The sequence below is a fragment of the Trachurus trachurus genome, assembly GCF_905171665.1.
Source record: "Trachurus trachurus genome assembly, chromosome: 22".
Lineage (NCBI taxonomy): Eukaryota > Metazoa > Chordata > Actinopteri > Carangiformes > Carangidae > Trachurus > Trachurus trachurus.
Genome location: NC_139907.1, coordinates 12,733,814 through 12,753,248, shown reverse-complemented (window position 1 = coordinate 12,753,248; position 19,435 = coordinate 12,733,814). Strand labels below are relative to the sequence as shown.

General features: G+C 41.5%; 1 protein-coding gene across 1 annotated transcript in view; it reads left to right on the top strand.

Annotated features, from left to right (window-relative positions):
* The window catches only part of dph6 (diphthamine biosynthesis 6), a 57,724-nt gene that overhangs the window by 35,312 nt on the left and 2,977 nt on the right, over positions 1-19,435 (top strand). Inside the window, exons 13-14 of the mRNA XM_083998622.1 lie at positions 10,999-11,247; positions 16,264-16,651. Coding sequence (XP_083854748.1) covers positions 10,999-11,247; positions 16,264-16,651 — 637 coding nt within the window. The remainder of the gene's footprint in view (positions 1-10,998; positions 11,248-16,263; positions 16,652-19,435) is intronic.

Genomic DNA, 19,435 nt, shown 5'->3' with positions numbered 1-19,435 from the left:
ATTTGGACTGACACATGGTCGTAGCTCCGTCCTGGGACAGAGCTGGAGCTGCTGGTTGGGGTGTGGGCACTTTTGCCTCATGTACTGTATGTGAAAGGCCAAATTAGAGCACCTTTTTAATCTGATGAGGGGGCAGTTTTATGGGGAGCAGTGGATGGCAGCGGTGGTAATTATATTCTTTCCAACCCCATCCCACGTGCCCTACTTCCCCCCTTTCTCTCCTGTCATGACTGCACAGAGGCTGACCTGCCATGGCAGTAGTCATTTTCAGGAGTCAGTGCGTTCTTTGTTACATTATCCTGCTCTGCTGCTGCTGCTGCTGCTGCTGCAGCACCACGTGGGCACAGGCTGGTATCAGCTTGTACCAGGCGAGGACAGGGGAAGGACTGGATCTGTCAGAGTGCATCGGCTCTCAGGCGGTCACCTACGCCGGCGCTGTGCCTCTGCCCTGGCCCCTGCCACACTCCCACTCATTAATGGGCCCGGCCCTGACAACTGATCCTAATTGCCTTTGAACAGCTCTTCATGTATTATTGGTGCCTGACTGCCTTGGTTCATGTCAACAAGCAATGGGAAGCAGAGACAGGATAGCCACAGCCATCATCCCACTTCCACATTCCCATAAGTGTGCACAAAATATACACACGACGTGCATGTAAAATGATGTGGAGACACGGATGTAGATAGATGTCTGTATCACACACATGTGGACATGCACCACTTAACCATCGTGGGAAGCTCCAAGAGACACACGCCTGGTTTTGAATTAAGAAAAACCTTTAATGGAATATAGATTAATTTAATCAGTCCTCATGTATGAGTGTGAATTTATTTAATAAATGATAGAAACTGCTTTTTAATCTGTGTGTGTGTGTGTGTGTGTGTGTGTGTGTGTGTGTGTGTGTGTGTGTGTGTGTGTGTGTGTGTGTGTGTGTGTGTGTGTGTGTGTGTGTGTGTGTGTGTGTGTGTGTGTGTGTGTGTGTGTGTGTGTGTGTGCTTGTTTGCCTCTCACTTTGTCACTGCTGATAAGTAGTGGAGGGGTGAATGGTTCAGAGACATCAAGAAGGCATCTGAAAAGCGTCATGTAAAGATCCCACCACCGCAGATATCTGCCAAGACACTTGCGCTATTACAATTGCAATCACAAACACTCAGTCAAAACACATCAATTATTTGTAGTCCCATGTGTGAATTATTACCCCATATCCAACTATTTACTTCCCATTTCACCCCGCTATTTGAATTGAAAAAGGGAGAGGTGGGTTAGCTTGGCTTTTTATTTGCAGAATGAAATAACTGAATAGCAAATGCATAGATAAAAAGCATAGCGGCGTGTCCTGTCCACTCCCATCACTGTCTGAGAGAGGAGAGACGTATGACCATCCCATTACTATGGTAACTAGCCACTATATTCAGAGCTGCCCGGGTGTGTTGCTTCCCCCTGCAGTGACGAGAGGGCATAGCTGACAGGGTGCCTGCACGCGCTCACGCACACGCAACACACACACACACACACACGGACGCACACAACAACACACGGATAGGGAGGGTCTGGAAGATGCTCCTTGCGAAATGTACGTGTGAGGCAAATACAGACAGAACAATACAGGGGCCTACGCCCACACATGCTGGCGTGGTGACATACAGAAACAAATGCAGAACAACATCAGCAAATGCAACATTTTACTCTAACACTGAATCTTTTATCAAAAACAGCATACACACAAATATTAGAAGAATTTAACAGTGAAGATAATCAAACATGAAATAATATGTATTTTTGATATGTGGCTGAACAGAATAAAATAAAACTGTTTAACATTTTATTAATAGGATATCCAGGTTGCATGTGATATGTTACCAATGGGCACAGGCTTCATAACACTAATTGTCACCAATCCAGATGGAGAGGCTGTTAGTAATGGCTTGTTACAGCAGCAGATTCGCCTCCTGACTATGATGTAAAGCACCGTGCTCCACATTGTGTATTTTAGGAAACTGCTATTATAGATGATTTCTATAATTATTATGCTCTCTCATGTCTCTGTGATTCCATAAGTTCCACACAATGACGCAGTTTCACAACAATTACATTACATTATTGCATCCACATGCAACAGTGTGCGCTAGAATTGCCTTTTTATCTTCATTTATTAAGGTGATTTTTCTCTCTGGCGCGACCACGGATGCCTCAGAAAAGAGTTAGCGTTTACGTTCCATTTACTTTTGGCCACTCGCTTCATCATAAATTTCCCATGGAGCAATTCTTCTGAGTAGTAACTTTTAACCTGGGTCATTCATTTTTCAAATGCCATTGTCATCAAAGCACACTTCAGCGAGGTAAAAACTGCTGCAGATGAATAATATACAGCCCCCTGTTTTTTCTGAGGACATATAAGCATGTTCACTTTTAATATATATTTATTATTGATATTATAGATTTATTATGTAAGGGAATGTCAGGCCCCGCGAGTCTAGATAATGTAATGAAGTTGGGATGTTCAGGGTAAGAGTTCATCCAATATAATATACAGTACACAATATTTTCCACATGTCAAAATTTATTGAGTTGAATTTGATGCACTGACAAAAACTGTTAATATTTGCTATATTTTTCAGCAGGGATTCGGTGCATTTGCAGCATATTGTATTTTATCAGTTTGCTATAGTGAGAACATTATTACCCCTGGTGCATATTTTCAAGAAAATAACACTTTTAATAATTCCAGAGTTGATATAAACAAGGATTAGATGGATCATCTTCCTTTTTCAAATGTTTCATTGTTTTTTTTTTTTACTGTTATTCTTTTATTGACACTTTTTACAGGTGAATTGGATATTTCTGTATTTATTGATAAAAATAAATACAGAACAACGCTTGTTTAGATGTTGCAGTGAAATCCCCGAACAGTTTGTTATACCGTTTTTTATAATTTATTCGTACTGTTTCATCCCTGCTTCTGCATTTCAGTGGTGGGATTTTTATGCAAGCATTTTGACTTGCCAAAAAAGAAAAAAAAAAGAAAATCAAAATCCAAGGAGACCTCGATGCTGTCTAGCCAGCCTGTCCATGGATTGAATGGACTTTGTATGTAGAGGTTTGCTGATGCTCCTGCTGCCCTTTTAATGCAGCCATACTGCCATCTGTTGAGATGAGAGGGAACTACATATCTTTTTGCTCGTCGCTGCATTTTCTGCACTGTCTTGATCGCTCTGTCTTTCAGTATTTGTTTGTCTGTTATTATGTGAATACTGAAGTAGATGTTGCAAGCAAATGAACAAGACAGGGAAAGCTGTGTGTATGTGTGTGTGTGTATTGATGAGTGTGTTTTACTCCAAGTGTTGGATGTGGTTGCAGAGAAATCTTCTCTCTTCTCTCTGAACCAGCAACTTCATATCACTGGGTCAAAGGCTGATTTGTTGTAGACATTCACATCGTCTTTTCCAGGGCACACGTTTTTACACTGTGGTCCTATCCTTCATATCACACACAGACTTACTCAACTTCACCACAACTGACAGTTACACTGTAATGGTTGTGCCACGGCACTTTATGTTGACATAATTCTTTTATGCCCAGGTTAAGTTAGTGCTTCTATTACCAGCCAGACTGAGAGATGTAGCTTCAAATAAAAGAAAAATATGAAAAGACAGAAGAGATGAGATGGTCACAGCTGGGAAGAGAGAGAGAACGGGGGCTGAGTGTTGCAGTTTCAGCATCATTCAATCAGACAACATGCCCCTCAGCTGAAACAGCGAGACCCTCCCCGATTCTCTCGAATTAGGGAGATTAGCAGGAAAGCGCATAATGCAGGATGATGGAATTTGTCATAATTTGCATTGTCCTGGAAAGATTCGGTTTGATAGAGCGATGCGTGGAGAGGCTTGTCATGTCCCACGGGCAGGTCATAGAGGAAGCTTGGCAGAAATGATTTTTGCGATATGTGCATCAGTCGTAAAAGCCTCACAACCAATTTGTCAAAAAATGTGAGGTCGGGACAGTTGAAGGCAGCAGGGCATTTTGCCTAACGCAATGAAAAACCATGCCCCTCCATCACTCTTCATCCACTGCCCAGCTCTGGTGTGGCACAGTACTCCACAGCAGCGGACAATTTTATTACATCAGCTTTGAGTATTTGTTGTGTTTTATTTGATCTTATTTCTTTATTTTAACATTATTATAGCGACAGCAAATTTACTCAAGGACAGAAACACAACAACCACATCAGATTTTTATCAAAACTAGCTTCATGATGTTGTAAGAATCATTTTTTAATGACGGTGGGAAGATATATCTGTTTATTTATTTTTCATGCCTGTTGGCATTCAGATGTGTCCCTGAGCATCCAGCAGTCAGGCTCCCCTGACCTTGGTTATAGTACTGAGCGGCAGCTCCTGACCAGCATAAAGTTGACCAGAGCTGACATGACAGTGTTACTCTTCCACACGGTTCAGTGTCTAGGGAATGGGCATGTCGAGGGCAGACATACAGGCACAATAGAAAAATACACATAAGCTTACAGAAGGTGGGGGTTGGGGAAAGGCCAGTGTCCCTGGCTCAGACTGACCACACATTGCCTCAACAATGGCTCATTATCGTTGTGTAATCCGGAGTATTCTGCTAAATTTGTCAGTGTAATAACCATGTGTTTTGAACATATGCTTATGGTTTAGTTTGCTGAATAAATGTGCAGTTTTAGACCTAAGAGAATGCATTCAGAAATGCCCTATACTTGCCTTTCTTTGTGCACTTCATACGGCTATTTATGTCGCCGTTTAAGTAACACTGATTTTGTGTGACAGTTGAGCATACAGGGGTTAGGCTCAAACTGGAGCACAAACAGGAAGAAAAAAAATAGAGATAGTAGAAAAAAATAGGAGGGAATAAAAAAGGCAAATATCTCCCTCCTCCTTCCCATGAAGCCTTAAATGAGAAGCCTAACATGGGGAGAGATTCTGTAGAGGGGAGAGGTTGTGGTTCTCCTGAAAGGTTTGTATTTGTAGAAATGAGGTGTCAGAAGAGGCAGGATTTCCTCAGGGCGCAGCACAACATGAGCCCATCTCTTATCATTTCCCACTCCCAGACGTGATCTGCTTTGAATGCACTAATGCTGAAAGAGCCCCACAGACTTGAAGCCAGTTCAAGATGAAATCACAGCACACATCCCTGACAAACTGCCATCCACCACACAAGGATTAAACAGTCGTTGCATATCAAATCCCCAACAAAACGTAGAAATAATATATGCACTTAAATACATTCAACAAAACTTCAACCTCAGTTTTTTTTTCTTTTTTTGATCCCCACATTTCGAACTATCTTGAGCTATTTGCCAACCCTGAAATATTCAAGAAAAGAAGAAAATTACTAAAGAGAAAAAAAAGGGAGCAGACAGAAATTCAGGAAATTTGTCACATGTATAAAAAATGTTTCATAAGGGATTAAAAGTGAAATAAGTTTGTCCTATTTTCGTATAGTTTGTATATCAAATGAGGTTTTAAATTGCATACATCCTGGGTTTGAATCTGCTGTCTTGGTTCTTGAATTGATCGGTCTTAAAAGTGATAAAAATGAGTTTGAGAGCCTCACCCATGTGCCCTGAAAATACATTTATTTACCCTTCGTGCTCTGTGGTGAGGCTGTAGACGACTCTGCCCACAGAAACACTGTTGAAGATTTTCTTGTTACATAACAGTAAACAACTGGCAGCAGGGTTGAGTTGTGTCTCTCTGCTCCTGGAATTTAAAGTTCTCCACTGTTTTTGTAAATACGTAATATAATAAATTAATGTAGAATATTTAATAATACAGTAAGTATTAAAGCATATCCAGTTTGTGCACTTTTTTCACATGAGGTATGCTTGCAGATTTTTACTAGAAATGTCTTCACATGTGTGATATGTGCTGCTCTATCAGCTATTGAAAGACCTTATACTTTAATAAATTGCTCCGTTGCAGCTTTGGTGTGAAAAAATGTTTTAATAGCAAATAAACTCTTTGAGCTTCAGTGTGTCTTAACCATGTTTTTCCTTATTGCATTTTTGAAAACTTTTAAAACCTTATTTGAGAGGCACATTTAGCACAAATACACTAAAATATCACCCACTTAAATGATACTCTACTTAGGAAGTGGTGCAGTGTGTCTGAACATTAACCAATGGACACAAATAAAAAAAAATCTCCAAGCTGCAAGTGTTTATTGTTTAGGACTGTACGAGTTAATGATGGATGGATGACTTAGTGAATGATGAAGAACCAAGAAAGTGGGAGTGAGGGAGCCAGTCATTGAGTGACTTTTTATTAAGACTGACTGGGAAAATGACAGAGAGAGAGAGTGAGTAAATGACTGACCCAGAATGATTTAGTGAGTGTGTGTGTGTGTATGTTCATTCTTGCATCAACAGATCAACAGCCCTGTCTTATACTATCTTGGATGCATTGTGATAATTAATTGTAGCATCTTCTTAGGAGTTACCTGTCACATTGTCACCTATACGTCCAAGCAGTACATACATTCAATTATGATTTTCCCCTAGTAAAAGGAAGTAGTTTTCTCTGTTCAGATGAGTAACAGAATTAGCTGCGTGTGTGTGTGCTGTGAGGCACAGAAGATCACAGAGTAACAGGTGAAAAATGTAAGCAGCTAACCTTCGAATGAATCCCAGAGTGTAGCAACATTCTCTCACTACTGAAGGTTTAAATGTGTAGTAAGTAGAGAAGGCCAGACGGAAATGCTGGTTTGACGTCCTCACCCCATTTCAGCATGGGCTTAAGAATAAGTTGTGTACTGTATTCCCATTTGTAAACTATAAAATGCAAACAAAACTGAAATTTGTCCATGCTTTCACAGATGATCCCTGTTCGTTGTATTCTTTGTGCACCAAATGGCATGTCAGGTGTACTGCAGGCGAGGATACGGAGGGACTTTCGCTTAAAACTAAGTAAAATGACCCAGATTGAGAGATCCACCTTCCCTCTGCTGTGTGACACACTGACTTGCCACTGAAATGGGTGTTAAAAAGTTAATAACCATTCCTGTATGCTTTCAGGCTATGCCTATCGGGCTGTTTGTTCAGTATGATTTGCAAACTTTTAGACACAACGATTACAAAAACTACTGTAGGCTACAGAAGTAACTATCTGGTATACATTTGTTTATATATGTGTTGCCTTCAATGTTTGTCTGTTAGTTCAGACTTTAATCTAAAAGCTGACTTGAATCATGTCAAGTGCGCTCCACACTGAATCCAAATATTTGAAGAAAGTCATTTTAGCAAAAGGATATACGAAACATAAAGATTGGTTAATAAATCAGAAAAAATCTGAATAAGGTTAAATATATATTGTTGCAGGTAACCTAAGTTGACATTTTGATGTAAATTAATAACAGTTTATATCATCTAAATGGACGGGCGTTTCACAAATATTAATTACATTTTGCATGCAATTGCCCACCATGTAGCTGATACTGTGCTGCCATTACCCCCTTTAGCTTGGTTACATGTGTCCTTGCATAAAAGAAAAGTTACACCGTATTAATCTAACCTATTTTACACATTTTGTATTATCATTTTCCTGGTTAAATTATGCATGAGGTCTCAATGGGGAGAAATGTGACCATTAGCATATCTGATAGGAGCGGTGGAGCAGTTTTCCACCTCTCTCTGTCCTTGGAACCAGGCAGAAAAACCTGACTGTTCGTCAATACCAGGTCATTTTATCCAGGCTCAGCCCGGTTCATCTGTACCATTCCGAAGCTCTACTAATGACACTTGGAGACATCCTCAACACTATGGGGGCCCAGAGGGCTCCAACACCAATGTGAATATAGTCTAGCACCGTCTGGTCATCTCTGGGAGCTCTTTGACAAAAACTGCAATTAGAAACACCTCAGACACACAAGCCTGAAATGAGACACCGTTAAGGGCTGGAAGCAGACACAGACAGGCACTTCCTGAGTACATTTACATATATGTTACTGTCAGTAGCTCGCATAGATGGTGGGAGGATGTCTTTCAGGTTGGTGACCTTTTGGCATGTCATTGAGTTTATTCGAAAAATGATGGTGTTTAAGCCATGAAGTAAAGGTCGATAAAGCACAAAGGCAAAACGCTGCTTAGTTAATAAAAAAATAAAGTGAGCGTTGTCATCTCCTCAGTTGTTGAGCTAATTGGAAGCTTGTTTGGCTTAGATACTGTTAAAAACTCATTTTGAAGTGTCTGTCAAAGTCTTTTTTATTATTATTAGGGTTTCTTAGAATGACAAGTTTATGAAATATGAATCATGAAATCTGACGCTTGAAAAATAAAAATACAATAAACAAACTTTGGACCAATTGACTAATCTTAAATCACCTCAATTATCATCAAATATTGATACTGAGCTACAGCTTTGATAATCATCATGATTGGACATCCATTGTATGTTTCCTCTGAAAACAAACAAACATCTAGGGTTTAATGAAATATATTTTGTCTCACCAGTGAAAAACGTTTGAATTTATGGCAGCAAATATCAAATATTATTAAGAAGCAGGAGAACAGAAATAAACCAGCACAGACATGTGGTATTGATTCACTGTGAACACTGCAAGACAGCGCATCTTCCCTTTTCTCCGTGGGCCATTTAGGCTGCTAAGGCTAGCATTTGAAAAATACTTACCTTGTTATAGAAAGTTTAATGTCATATGCAATTGTTTGACCCTTATGAATATTGAAGGATCCCATCTCCGGCCTATTAAAAATGCATGTGGCATTGTGGTTGTTGATCACGTTTAGAACGCCCATGCAAATTGGACTGTCTTCCCTGTCAAGGCCTAAGATGAATAATGTAGTTGTGTTGTATATTCAGGGACACACCATTGACAGTCAATTAACAAGTTTGATTGGTGTGTGAACTCATTCTTTTGAACTGTTAATTTTATGTAAATAGTATTCGCTCTCCCTTCTCCTCTGCCTCTCCCCCCATCCAGGTTCACTACAGAAAGATGTGCCCCCACAGCCGCAAACCCCCAAATCCCCAATTCCACCTCCCACTAAGAGTAACCAGAGTGGGATCCTTAATAATTGATCATCACACACCTGCTTGGTAGAAGCTATGGGAGTCTCCCTTTAACAGTCAAGGGGCCCCACGCTAGTCCCTTTTGATATTCAAATCGACAAATGGTAGCCGGCCTTTATGAATTCAAAATGGAGCTAGCTCTTTTCATGGGGACAAGCTTGTTAAAAGATTCTGGCCATCCATCCAACCTGATGGAGCTGCTCTTTGTTGGAGTTAATATGATGGCATTTGATGGCTCATAAATGGAATGCCAATGACAATTTGTTGTTGATGTGTGGGAATCTTTCTTTTATGTGAGGCAGACATGGTAGCGCAAGGCTCGCGGGCAGATCATACTTGCAGGTAAATGATCCGGTGATTGATCCAACTGTTTGAAAGCAGCGAGGGCCTTATCTCCTCCCTCTCCTCCCGCCCCACTCACTCATCTTTCTCTTTCTCGTCTTCACTCCATCTCTTGTCTCCTGCGCTGTCGCGGTAATTTGCAGCAGCAGAGACGGAAGCTGAAGATTTATCACAGTTGACAAGTGAACCCAGGAGCTGGGGATCATGGCAAACCCATCTGATTATGGAAATGGCCACGACATGCAGCCTCTAGCTAAACTATCGTGTGGCTAGCTTCTTGTTCTGCTACTGTCCCATCAAAGACAGATTTAATGCACTTCAGAAAGTATAAATACTCTGTAGTCAGTTCTTCCTTTGAACAAGTTGTGTCATGGCCTGACAGTCAAAGTGAACCAAGTAGACGAAATAAAAGGTTTGTTTGAAATGAGTGTGAGAAGAACTTTGGTTTAGGATGTGGTCCAGCTTGTATCAGCTGATTTAGGGCCCCCTTGATTCTCCCTGGACATCTGCATGTGCTCCATAGTCCCTGCCCAGGCCAGCAATTATCACATGTAACCAGCATCTATTTGCATTGACCAGCAGCCAGTGTCCGTCACTAGGGCGTCCAACCTCAGACAGGGTCTCTGAAGACCTGACCTCCTTAATGCTGCTCCTCATCCCCTCTCGTCTCTCTGCATTAAACAGATAGATTTTTTTCGGCTTCCATAATACATGAAGCTCGAGGTATTTAACAGAGAATTGAGCTTATTATCACATGGTTAATTACGCTCATAAATAACACTGGTGGCACATAGTTACATTGGCAGGGTTCTCACAATACCTGCTTGTTTTAGAGCTGTGAAATGAAAATTGTTGGTGATAAGATGCTGAAAAATGGGAGAGGTGAAACTTGTTAATTAATGCTCCGCTACTCAAATATACACGTATAATTAATGTTAATTTGATTATAGCACCTACGTGACAAATATTCTACTTTTCTTTTTTAATAATTAAAACTCATTTTGTAGTTTGATGACTTGTTTTTTACACATAGTTTTCTGATTGAATAGCAACTCAGTGCTCCAGTTTATAATTGCCTAATTAAACTTTTTTTTTTTTTAATTTTACTACACTCTAGTTCAGACAGAGGTTTGGCACATTGTTCAGTTTGAAAGCAAATAAATAAATAATCCAGTCTTGATAAAACAATAGGGGAAAGGACAGTAATAACTTTTTTTTCTCATTATGTGATCTAATGCATGCAAATATTTGTAAAAATGTCACCAAACAAATGTTTATTATGTTTCTGTTGTTTGGATTTAAAGGGCACTTTTTCTTTTAGTAAAAAGTTTGTAGATTTTTTGTTCAGTTTAGTGTCCAAATACCACAAGAGTTATTTAAAATGCTGTAATTGAGTGTGATAGATGAAACCATGAAATGTTGGCAGTCATCTCCCTTCAGGATGAATTCAGATCATTTCGCTCAAACAACCACAGTGCCTAAGTACAGCATCACTGGGCTGCTGGTTTTGCTCTGGACTCTTGGTCTTGGTTTTGCCATTGCAAAGCCAACAGTGATACTTATGCTGTGTTTCACTTTCCATGTTTTTTTCTCCAGGTAGATGAGTCTGTTTTCTGCGCAGGCCAAATTGCTTTGGTGCCATGCACCATGCAACTGGTGAAGGCCGGCGTTAGGACGCAGGCACGCTTGTGCTTCAGCCATGTGAAAAAGGTTTTGCACGCTGTGATCGGCGGCTTGACTCCGGCTCATGTTGTCCAGGCTCACTGCTACACCACAAGACATCAAGACATCCCCATAGTCAGAGCCGCCTGGGAGAACATGCTGAAGGCCGCAGAGGAAGAGCAGGTCAGTCTGTACGGAGTGATGTTTTTGTTTGTCAAGTATATACGCCAGTGTTTAAAGTGGAGAGCCAGCTGTTTTATTATAGATGCAGAGGAAATATTGATCATATTTATAGCAAAATATCAGACCCACACATGTTTAATGGATTAAAAGACAGTGGGATACATGCTTCAATGAATAAGTAAAAGAGGAGACACTTTTTATGGTATCCAAGTTTTTCAGAGAGGCCTTTAGGTTTGTGTTGTTGTGAAATAAGGGAAAGTTCCTCGCCCCTTTCTTCCCCCTGGAGACCCAAGCCGCTGCGACTGATATTTACCAGTGAGTGCGCTCATGAAAAGTTGATGATGTGGGAAACGCTGGTGTCTTTGATAATGTGGCGCTTGGCACAGAAGCAGATGTCTTCCACAGAGCCTCCCTAATCCTTTGCCCCCACACACCATTTTGGAGCTCCGTTCAACTCTCAGAGCAGCTTATCCCCCTCTCCACCCCTCTTTCCTGCCACCTCCCTCCATCCTTTCCTCCACTCCACACCGCCCCAGCTTACAACCCCTGCCTCCATACGTCTAACAGGGGCACCAGTCTCCCCTGGCAGCCCTTCTCCTCCCACAATAATCTGTCTCGCCATGGGAATAGGCCCTCAGGGAAAGAGGCAGGAGCCCACCTCCAACATGTGGCTCTGTGCCGGGGTGAGCAGTGTTAAAGATTGCAGAGTCTATGTCAACTTTGTGTCAATCCCTCAAATAGTAAAGCAGTATATGTAATTTAAAATGTATAATATTAATGCCAGCAGCCATATTCTCAAAGCTGGTGTGTATTTGTGTTTATTTGACACATTTTGCCTCCTTGTAACACACAGTGAAGTAGAAGCACAACGTTTGCATGTAGGTTTAATGGCATGGAGGTGTGACAATTTAAAGTCTGTGTCAGAGGTCACTGAAGATGGACAACCTCGCCCATCTGTTGTGTTTCCATGTGATGTGTCAGAAGAATCACAAATATTCACTGACGTGACCCAGGATTCGTACCAGGAGACCACGTTTTATTTTCAACTGACTCTCAGATTAAGCAGCTCTAATTGACAGCTCAGGGTTTTTCACCCTGTAAAGAGGTGAGCTCTTCCCTCACAACTTCACACACACCATGTTTTGCCTGTGAGACAAACCGTCCTGGTCTGACCTCCCAGCTTGGCTCTCAAACTTGCCCCTCTCTCCCACTTTAGAGTGCAGATGCGTGGAACACAGCAGAAGATAGACAGGGAGAGCGGCTGTGGTGGGGGGGTTTGCTGAAATGCTCTCTCCCTGGAGTGGGGATTATACAAAGCACTGGTGCTCATTTGAACTGACTGTAATTGCAATATTTAACTCAGGTCAAACACTGATAATAGAACTCCCACAGAGAATAGTAATAACTTAGTTTCCACCATCAGCAAAAAGAGTCCTGTTTCACTTACAGGCAGCTTCATGGGGTATTTAAAATTGAAAAAAAGTAAATATCAAAAATGAGTTTTACTGAAAGTAAAAAAAAAAAAAAAAAGAGAGAGAGAGAAGAAAAGAAAATAGCCCACATGTTATTTCACTGAAATTGAAACTGAAAAAAAAAAAGAATAATAATATTGCAATTAATGTCACATATTGCTGCACAATGTACTCGTGTGTGTAATTTTTCCATTCTGATTTATTAAACTGAACTAAAAACTATCAAATTTAATATTTAATATGTTAAGGAAGTTATACCTAATAGCCTAGTTGTTTCATTCTCTCTTTAACTGTCTTTGGCATTTGGCAATTTAATACTGTATGTCAGATTAGGGAAGTAAATGCATCATCTGGAGGCAATATAGTTATATAGTGATTACTGGATATTTAAGGAATTAAATTATGCTTCTACTCCAACAACTAATATATATTTATTCCATCTTTCTTCTTAAAATGCAGCTGTTATATTGTATCCTGATGATACTTGGGCTTTTACAGAAATGGCCACATTATATACCTGATTTAGTTTTGGACTTCAAATAAAATCTTATTTTTCACTGCATAGCCTTCAACTCTTATATCCACATGTAAGGGGGGATGTATTTTCAGACACCAGACCTGTGAAGTGCAAGTTTCTGATGGAAACACCAGTGCTGAGCGTGTCTGCAAAGCCAAGGGGCCATGTTGTTGTTGTGCGTTGATAATTTATCTAATCAGGTGGATGAAGAAGCGTGCAGGGTTAATTGGGAGCATACCAGAGTTTCTACAAGTGTGAAATTGTATTTACGGTGCATTAAACCGCAAAGAGCCTGCTTGTCTTTGTGCATGCAAGTTTGTGTGCAAAGAGTTTGATGAACAGGGACATGCTGATGTGATAAGTCAATAAATGTTTAAACAGATGTCCCTTTGTGTAGCAATAACAGATTCTGAAAGCTAAAAAATAATCATTAAGCATGTGACAATATTTTTTCGTTGTTATGGCTCTTTACTCAGGCACTGTTCATAAACATCAGTTATCTCGATCATTTGGAACCGTTTTTATTCAAATTATTGTTTTTACATTTTGATCAAGTTTAACATATTTGCAGTGTAGAAAGTTTCTTCCCTCCTCACCACAGAACACACACTCTCAGCATTATTTCTTTCCTGCTTACTTGGGACTTTTGATGCAACTCTGGCCCCTGCCATGGTTTTGTAATGACCTCATTCTTAGAATTTCATGACCCTGTGTGTTTCATTTACACAAACTCAGTCTGACGAGCTTCAGAGTGGAACCTTAAGAAAAGGGAGTGAATGAGGGAGTGAACGGGGAGGGATATTATAGCAGACTGACAGCACTACAGTAAGTGCTGAGACATAGAACCACATGCTGAAGGCATCCCGCTGAGCAGGAAATGTAGGGGAACTGGCTAAGCAGCGCAGTCCCATCAGCTCCCCGCTGTTCCCCGCCTTTACACCACTTCCTTATTACCGTGTTTACCGTTCGGCTTTCACGCCTCTCGGCCCTCCAACCGGCCGCACGCTCCAGGCGCACGGACGCGAGTTAGAGGGAGGAAAGTGGGGAGGAAAAAAAACAAACATAAGGAGAGGCAGGTCACACCTCATAAGTGCAGAGAGCTGAGCCCAGCAGATCTAGACCTCATGCGTTTACCTGCTGCCTACGGAGTGAGAAAGCACTAGGGGAATGGCTGCATGCCCTGGAACCGATGTGAGATGAAGTCATGAGATGGATTGTGTTAAGTGGTTGGTGTAAAGAGTTACAGAGGCCTCTACACACACACACACACACACACAATGCCAGCCCCCTGCCCTCTCAACTTAGCACTCCAGTACTCAGCTCCACCATATATCAAAGTTTGTGTTTTATTGGATTAATTTAATAAATGATCACTGGTCAGGTAGGGATGTCGGCCACCGTTTCCTCTCCCTCTCTCTCTCGCCTTTAACAGAGGAGCACACTGTAGTAGAGCTCTCACCACATGCACGTGCACACAAGAGCACATTCAGCTCCATAGAACTGCTGGACAAACTTCCCACCCAATGTAACATTTTGGTGGAGACATTAATAAAGAAACAAACAGAAACTGATGTAACCTTGTCCGACAGCTCTGACGAAAAGTCAGCATTACTTTGCCGTGACAATAAAGTCGTGCCAGAGGCTGGAGCAGAGAGCTGGAGTCCCCTGATCTCCTCGTAGACAGTCGGTTGGGCAGAGTACCTCGGCACCCAAGGCCTGCAGGGTGGCCTTTAAGCCTGGCTGAGCAGGACCCCCTGTCCTGTCACTTCTCTCCACACTTCCCTCTCTCTCCTCCATGTTCAATCACTATTGACAAGCGCATGAGCAGCCCCCTCTAGGAGAATACCTAGCCTGTGCCAGAAGTGCTAATATAACATTTATCAAAGCATGAGACACGTATGTGTGCTGTCACTTTGTCTGCCATGCTAAGAGGTCGGCGCTGACACGGTCATTGTTCTCTGCTCTTGTGATTGTTATTGTTGATCACCGCGAGCTCGGCTTGCTTCAAAATCAGCAGGGTAAAGAAATCTTAACGTAACTCCTGCACACACACTCATTCAGGACACTTGCTTTTTTTTTCAATTTCTTTTCCCCACTCTTCAAGGCAAGAGGTTAGCTGTTGATACACAATTAAGCGTTTGCTCAAGTTTAATCTGAAGGTAAGTGCTATTTCAGTGAATCTGACAGACTGGGTCATGACGGGCCGTCTGTTGAAGGGACAAAGAGGCCGTCGTCTGGTCCTGTCAATGATTTCTCTTTTTTTTTTTGTGAGTGAATATCAGAATAAAATGTAAGTAACCTGTTATTATTCTGCACTTAGAAAGTGGGGTGTAAGTGGATGAAAATTGATCCAGCAAATTGAAAAGGGGGTTAAGTGTTTTTGCCCTATCGACTCCAACTGAAACGATGGTTATATAAAACACTCATTTCTCTCCCATTAGCAGATGAAGCCACAGCCAAGTATTATTAAAGGGCCACATTGTAGCACTGCTCCAAGACATTTTGTTACTGCTAATGGCCTTCAGTCCGAAGGAGAAAAAAATAAAGAGATTTTGGCTCTGAAGATAAGATTGAGGCAGTTTTCCACTAAATGTATGTGGTGAAACCGCCATAACATGCTGTGAATGATCTTCTCAGAAAGGTGAGAAGTCATCTTAGAGAGGACCTGTCATGTTAGCAAATGTGGCTCAAAGTGAATGCATTTGTATTTGTGGGGGCTGTGAGCATTATGGATTCTTTCTGAATTGTTTGTACACTATCATTACCGAGGGTCACCTCACAATCTCACGTTAATTGATAGCCTGTCAGTCTGTCAAGTAAAAAGCCCGTCTTAGTGCTGTGTGGTAGAATTTTTATGATTTTCTTTACAATAATGTTTAATGTTGATGGAGTAGTGCTTGTGGTCAGAAAGCACAGCATGTGAGCGTGTATCTCAGCAGGAGGGCCATACATTTGATTGTAGTGTGGCTCGACACGGTATATAATTTTCCAGCCTCTTCATTTGAATACCATCTGTCTGCATTGCAGGACCTGTTGTGGGAGCCTGAGATCAAACCCGCTCCATTATTGGTCGCCGTGGTACCTGCCCTACCCAGAGCTGCAGCCGTGGAGCTTCATGTGACCGCGATTCAGGATGATATCACCAAAAGGAAGTCCTGTCACTCGGCTACAAAGGTGGCGTGCGGATCCATAGAGTGCCACACTGTAATGTCTGCTGACAGGTGTAGCGCTTCACTTTCTCTTTCCCTGGCTGTGCCCGGTGACGACCTGCAGGTCAGTGATGTGAAGGATGTCACAGAAGCACTTGCTGTTACATTCAAGAAAGCCATGAAGAAGATGGACACAGAGCTGGTGCCACTGTGTGCCCGGGTGTTTTACAAGTGCGGCCACTCACCGGCACGGCAGATTATTAAAGGTATGTCACAATATCGCAGCACTTAAGACGCTACACTCTTGAAAAATGATTGAATATTTACATTCATTAAGAGGATTTATCCCGAATAAGCAGCTGCGTTGAAGGCAGCACTTGTGCGATACACTGCTCTGGAAAGATGAGCTTCACACATCTGTATTAATGAAAACAAAGTGACAGCCTGTCTCTCTCTGCACTCTCTTTTCAAAGAAAGTTTGAGCTGACACCGGTTAAGTAAACTCCATAAAGTATTCTAGGAAGCAGTCTCTCCAGAGGATCCCCACTCCTTCCTGTGTTTAATTATTGTAAGTCATTTGTTGTGTCTGCTCTGTGTACAGTAACCCAAGCAGCTGGCACAGTCTTTTGTCATCATTACACTTTTATACGCCACCATCTAGTGCTCCCAGGATTCTAGGTTCTCGTCAAGGCAAATGTGGAGCAGTATTTGTTTTATCCTGAGAGATGTTCTCTCTGAGGGAAAAGGGCGATGAGCACATCGATCACACGGGCTCAGTTGTCAAGTCATCGCCGAAGCAGTCAATTAACATTTTTGAATCTGTGCCAAACCAGCCATCTTACTGTCATTTTTAGCTTTGACATAACTCATCTTCTGGAGGACATAAAATTATGGTTACCAGTGATGAATGGGAAAAAGGTTGATCTGTTTAGAATAGGCGTTGATATGCATGACAGACGAACAGCGCTATTTGTTTTGGTGCCTATTTATATAATTGTAATTCAACATCGTTTCATGATATATGATGCATGCCATTTATTCCTTCTGTTATTATCCACAATTGAGGTGTTAAAAGACATAGGAATATTATTAAGATATCTTGTGTAAGTTTATATATAAAGTTCTAATATTAACACACAATAGATATTTTTAAAAAGTCTTTCTATTTAAAATAGCACATTAAATGTTGTGGTTTTTTTGTAGATAGACACCATTAATTGTGTTACTGGGCCAATGGTAAATACAAACTTAGATCTTTACCCTTGACATGTGCGTGTCTTTGATGATGAACAGTACATGTTTGCTTCCCCGAAACCATTTACTGACTCATCATTGAGCTGGAATCTGTTACCTTACCCCACACGCAGAGCCAAGCCCTGGGAGCTTACCCACGGGCGTTTTTATGGGTCACAGCCGATGCTCATTGGGTGATGAATCCAAAAAGTCAAAGGAAGAAAAGTAACACCTCTGGCGCTAGCAGTCACAGCCCCGCAACTGCTGCTGTCAGCGAGCAGCAGCAGACAGACAACAACACTGGAGCAAAATGTGACCTCGTACCCCTCCCGTCCCTCCCTCCCCTCCATCAGTTACTTGCGTTAGGATTCACAGCTGAAAGACATGACATATGTTCCAAATGAAACCTTTAAACATCTTGTCTCAACTTGTTACTTACGATAGAGAGGTTCTCTCAAAGATGGGCCCTCACAACTCAACCCCAGCTTTTAGAGAAGGAACTAAAGAATGGTATCAAGAATCCGTTGTTTTACGTGGTAATTATGAAAATGGAATACGTTTTGATGCCATTGCTTATAAACACTCAAAACTAAAGCACAAGGGTTTTTACTGATACTTAAACCCGCAACAAGCTAAATTGACTTGTTTAACATTATCAGAAAATTTACTGAGTTACTGGGTGAAATACAGCAGCTAGATATACACAGTGTGGTCATTAGCAAGTCACTGTCTACCACCATTTAGTGCTGTACAGGAAGCTCAGAGTTTTGTTTTTGTTTTTAGCAGCTAGCTGCTGCTTATGAAAATGACGCTCTGAGTGCAGTGAAACTGAACCAAATCAGTAAAGTTGTGAGCTGGAAAACGAAAACAATGAGCTTAAAGACACCCTAATTATTAGAGGATGTGTCAACTCCTTCACATGCAAGTTGTTGGTTAAATAAATGTATTGATTATAGCTGCTTTACAGTAAGGTGAGGTTAAGTATTCTGTATCTCTGTGGCTCGGCTGCACACACCCAGCCCCTCGGCTTCTTTGTTCATTCTGCTTAGACTAAATGAACAATTTTCATGAGCCAGCACTTGCTAATTACCACCTCGTTTACCGGTTAATTTGACCAGTTTGGAAGTCACTGTAGCACAACTAAAAACCACTGGCTCTGGGCCTTGGCCACTGCTTAAAAGCCCCATAAGCCCAGCAGGCATCATCCATGCCACACAGATATCGCCCTCTTTCTCTCCTTTTCACCACAACCTTCACTGAGACCCCTTCTTCCATTCACTTAGGCTTACAACATTTATATATTAATCAGTCAAACAATAAATGGCTGTTGATGTTTAACATAAAAGGGTGTTGTGGGCATTAGTAATGGTTTGGTTTTGAAAACACAGAGATTTAACAGCAGCCTTTTCAGCGCCCTGTGTGTTCGCTGTGAAGCAGAATAATGGCTGGTCCTCTTGGGTAGATGGTTTAGTTCCATCCCATTGCTAATGTGATGGCTTTTGAATCTTACAGCCTCTGTCCATTGGGCCTCTCAATGGGGCTCCCTGTGTAGCCCAAAGGGGGGGCTAAGAGACCAGGGGATGGGGATTGGGCGTGTGATGGGAAGTGCTCATAGGATTTTGTGTGATTTTACAGAAGAATTTATAGGGATCGGAGCAAAGCGCTCTGTGTAATTACTCGCTTTTAACTCACAAAGACAAAAAAAACATGAAATTGCATGGTCACTCAAGTCACCTTCACCCCCCTTTGTGTCTCTCATCCATGCATAAGCAGGCACGTCTGTGTACACAGACACTGAAAGAGACTCTCAAAGAGAA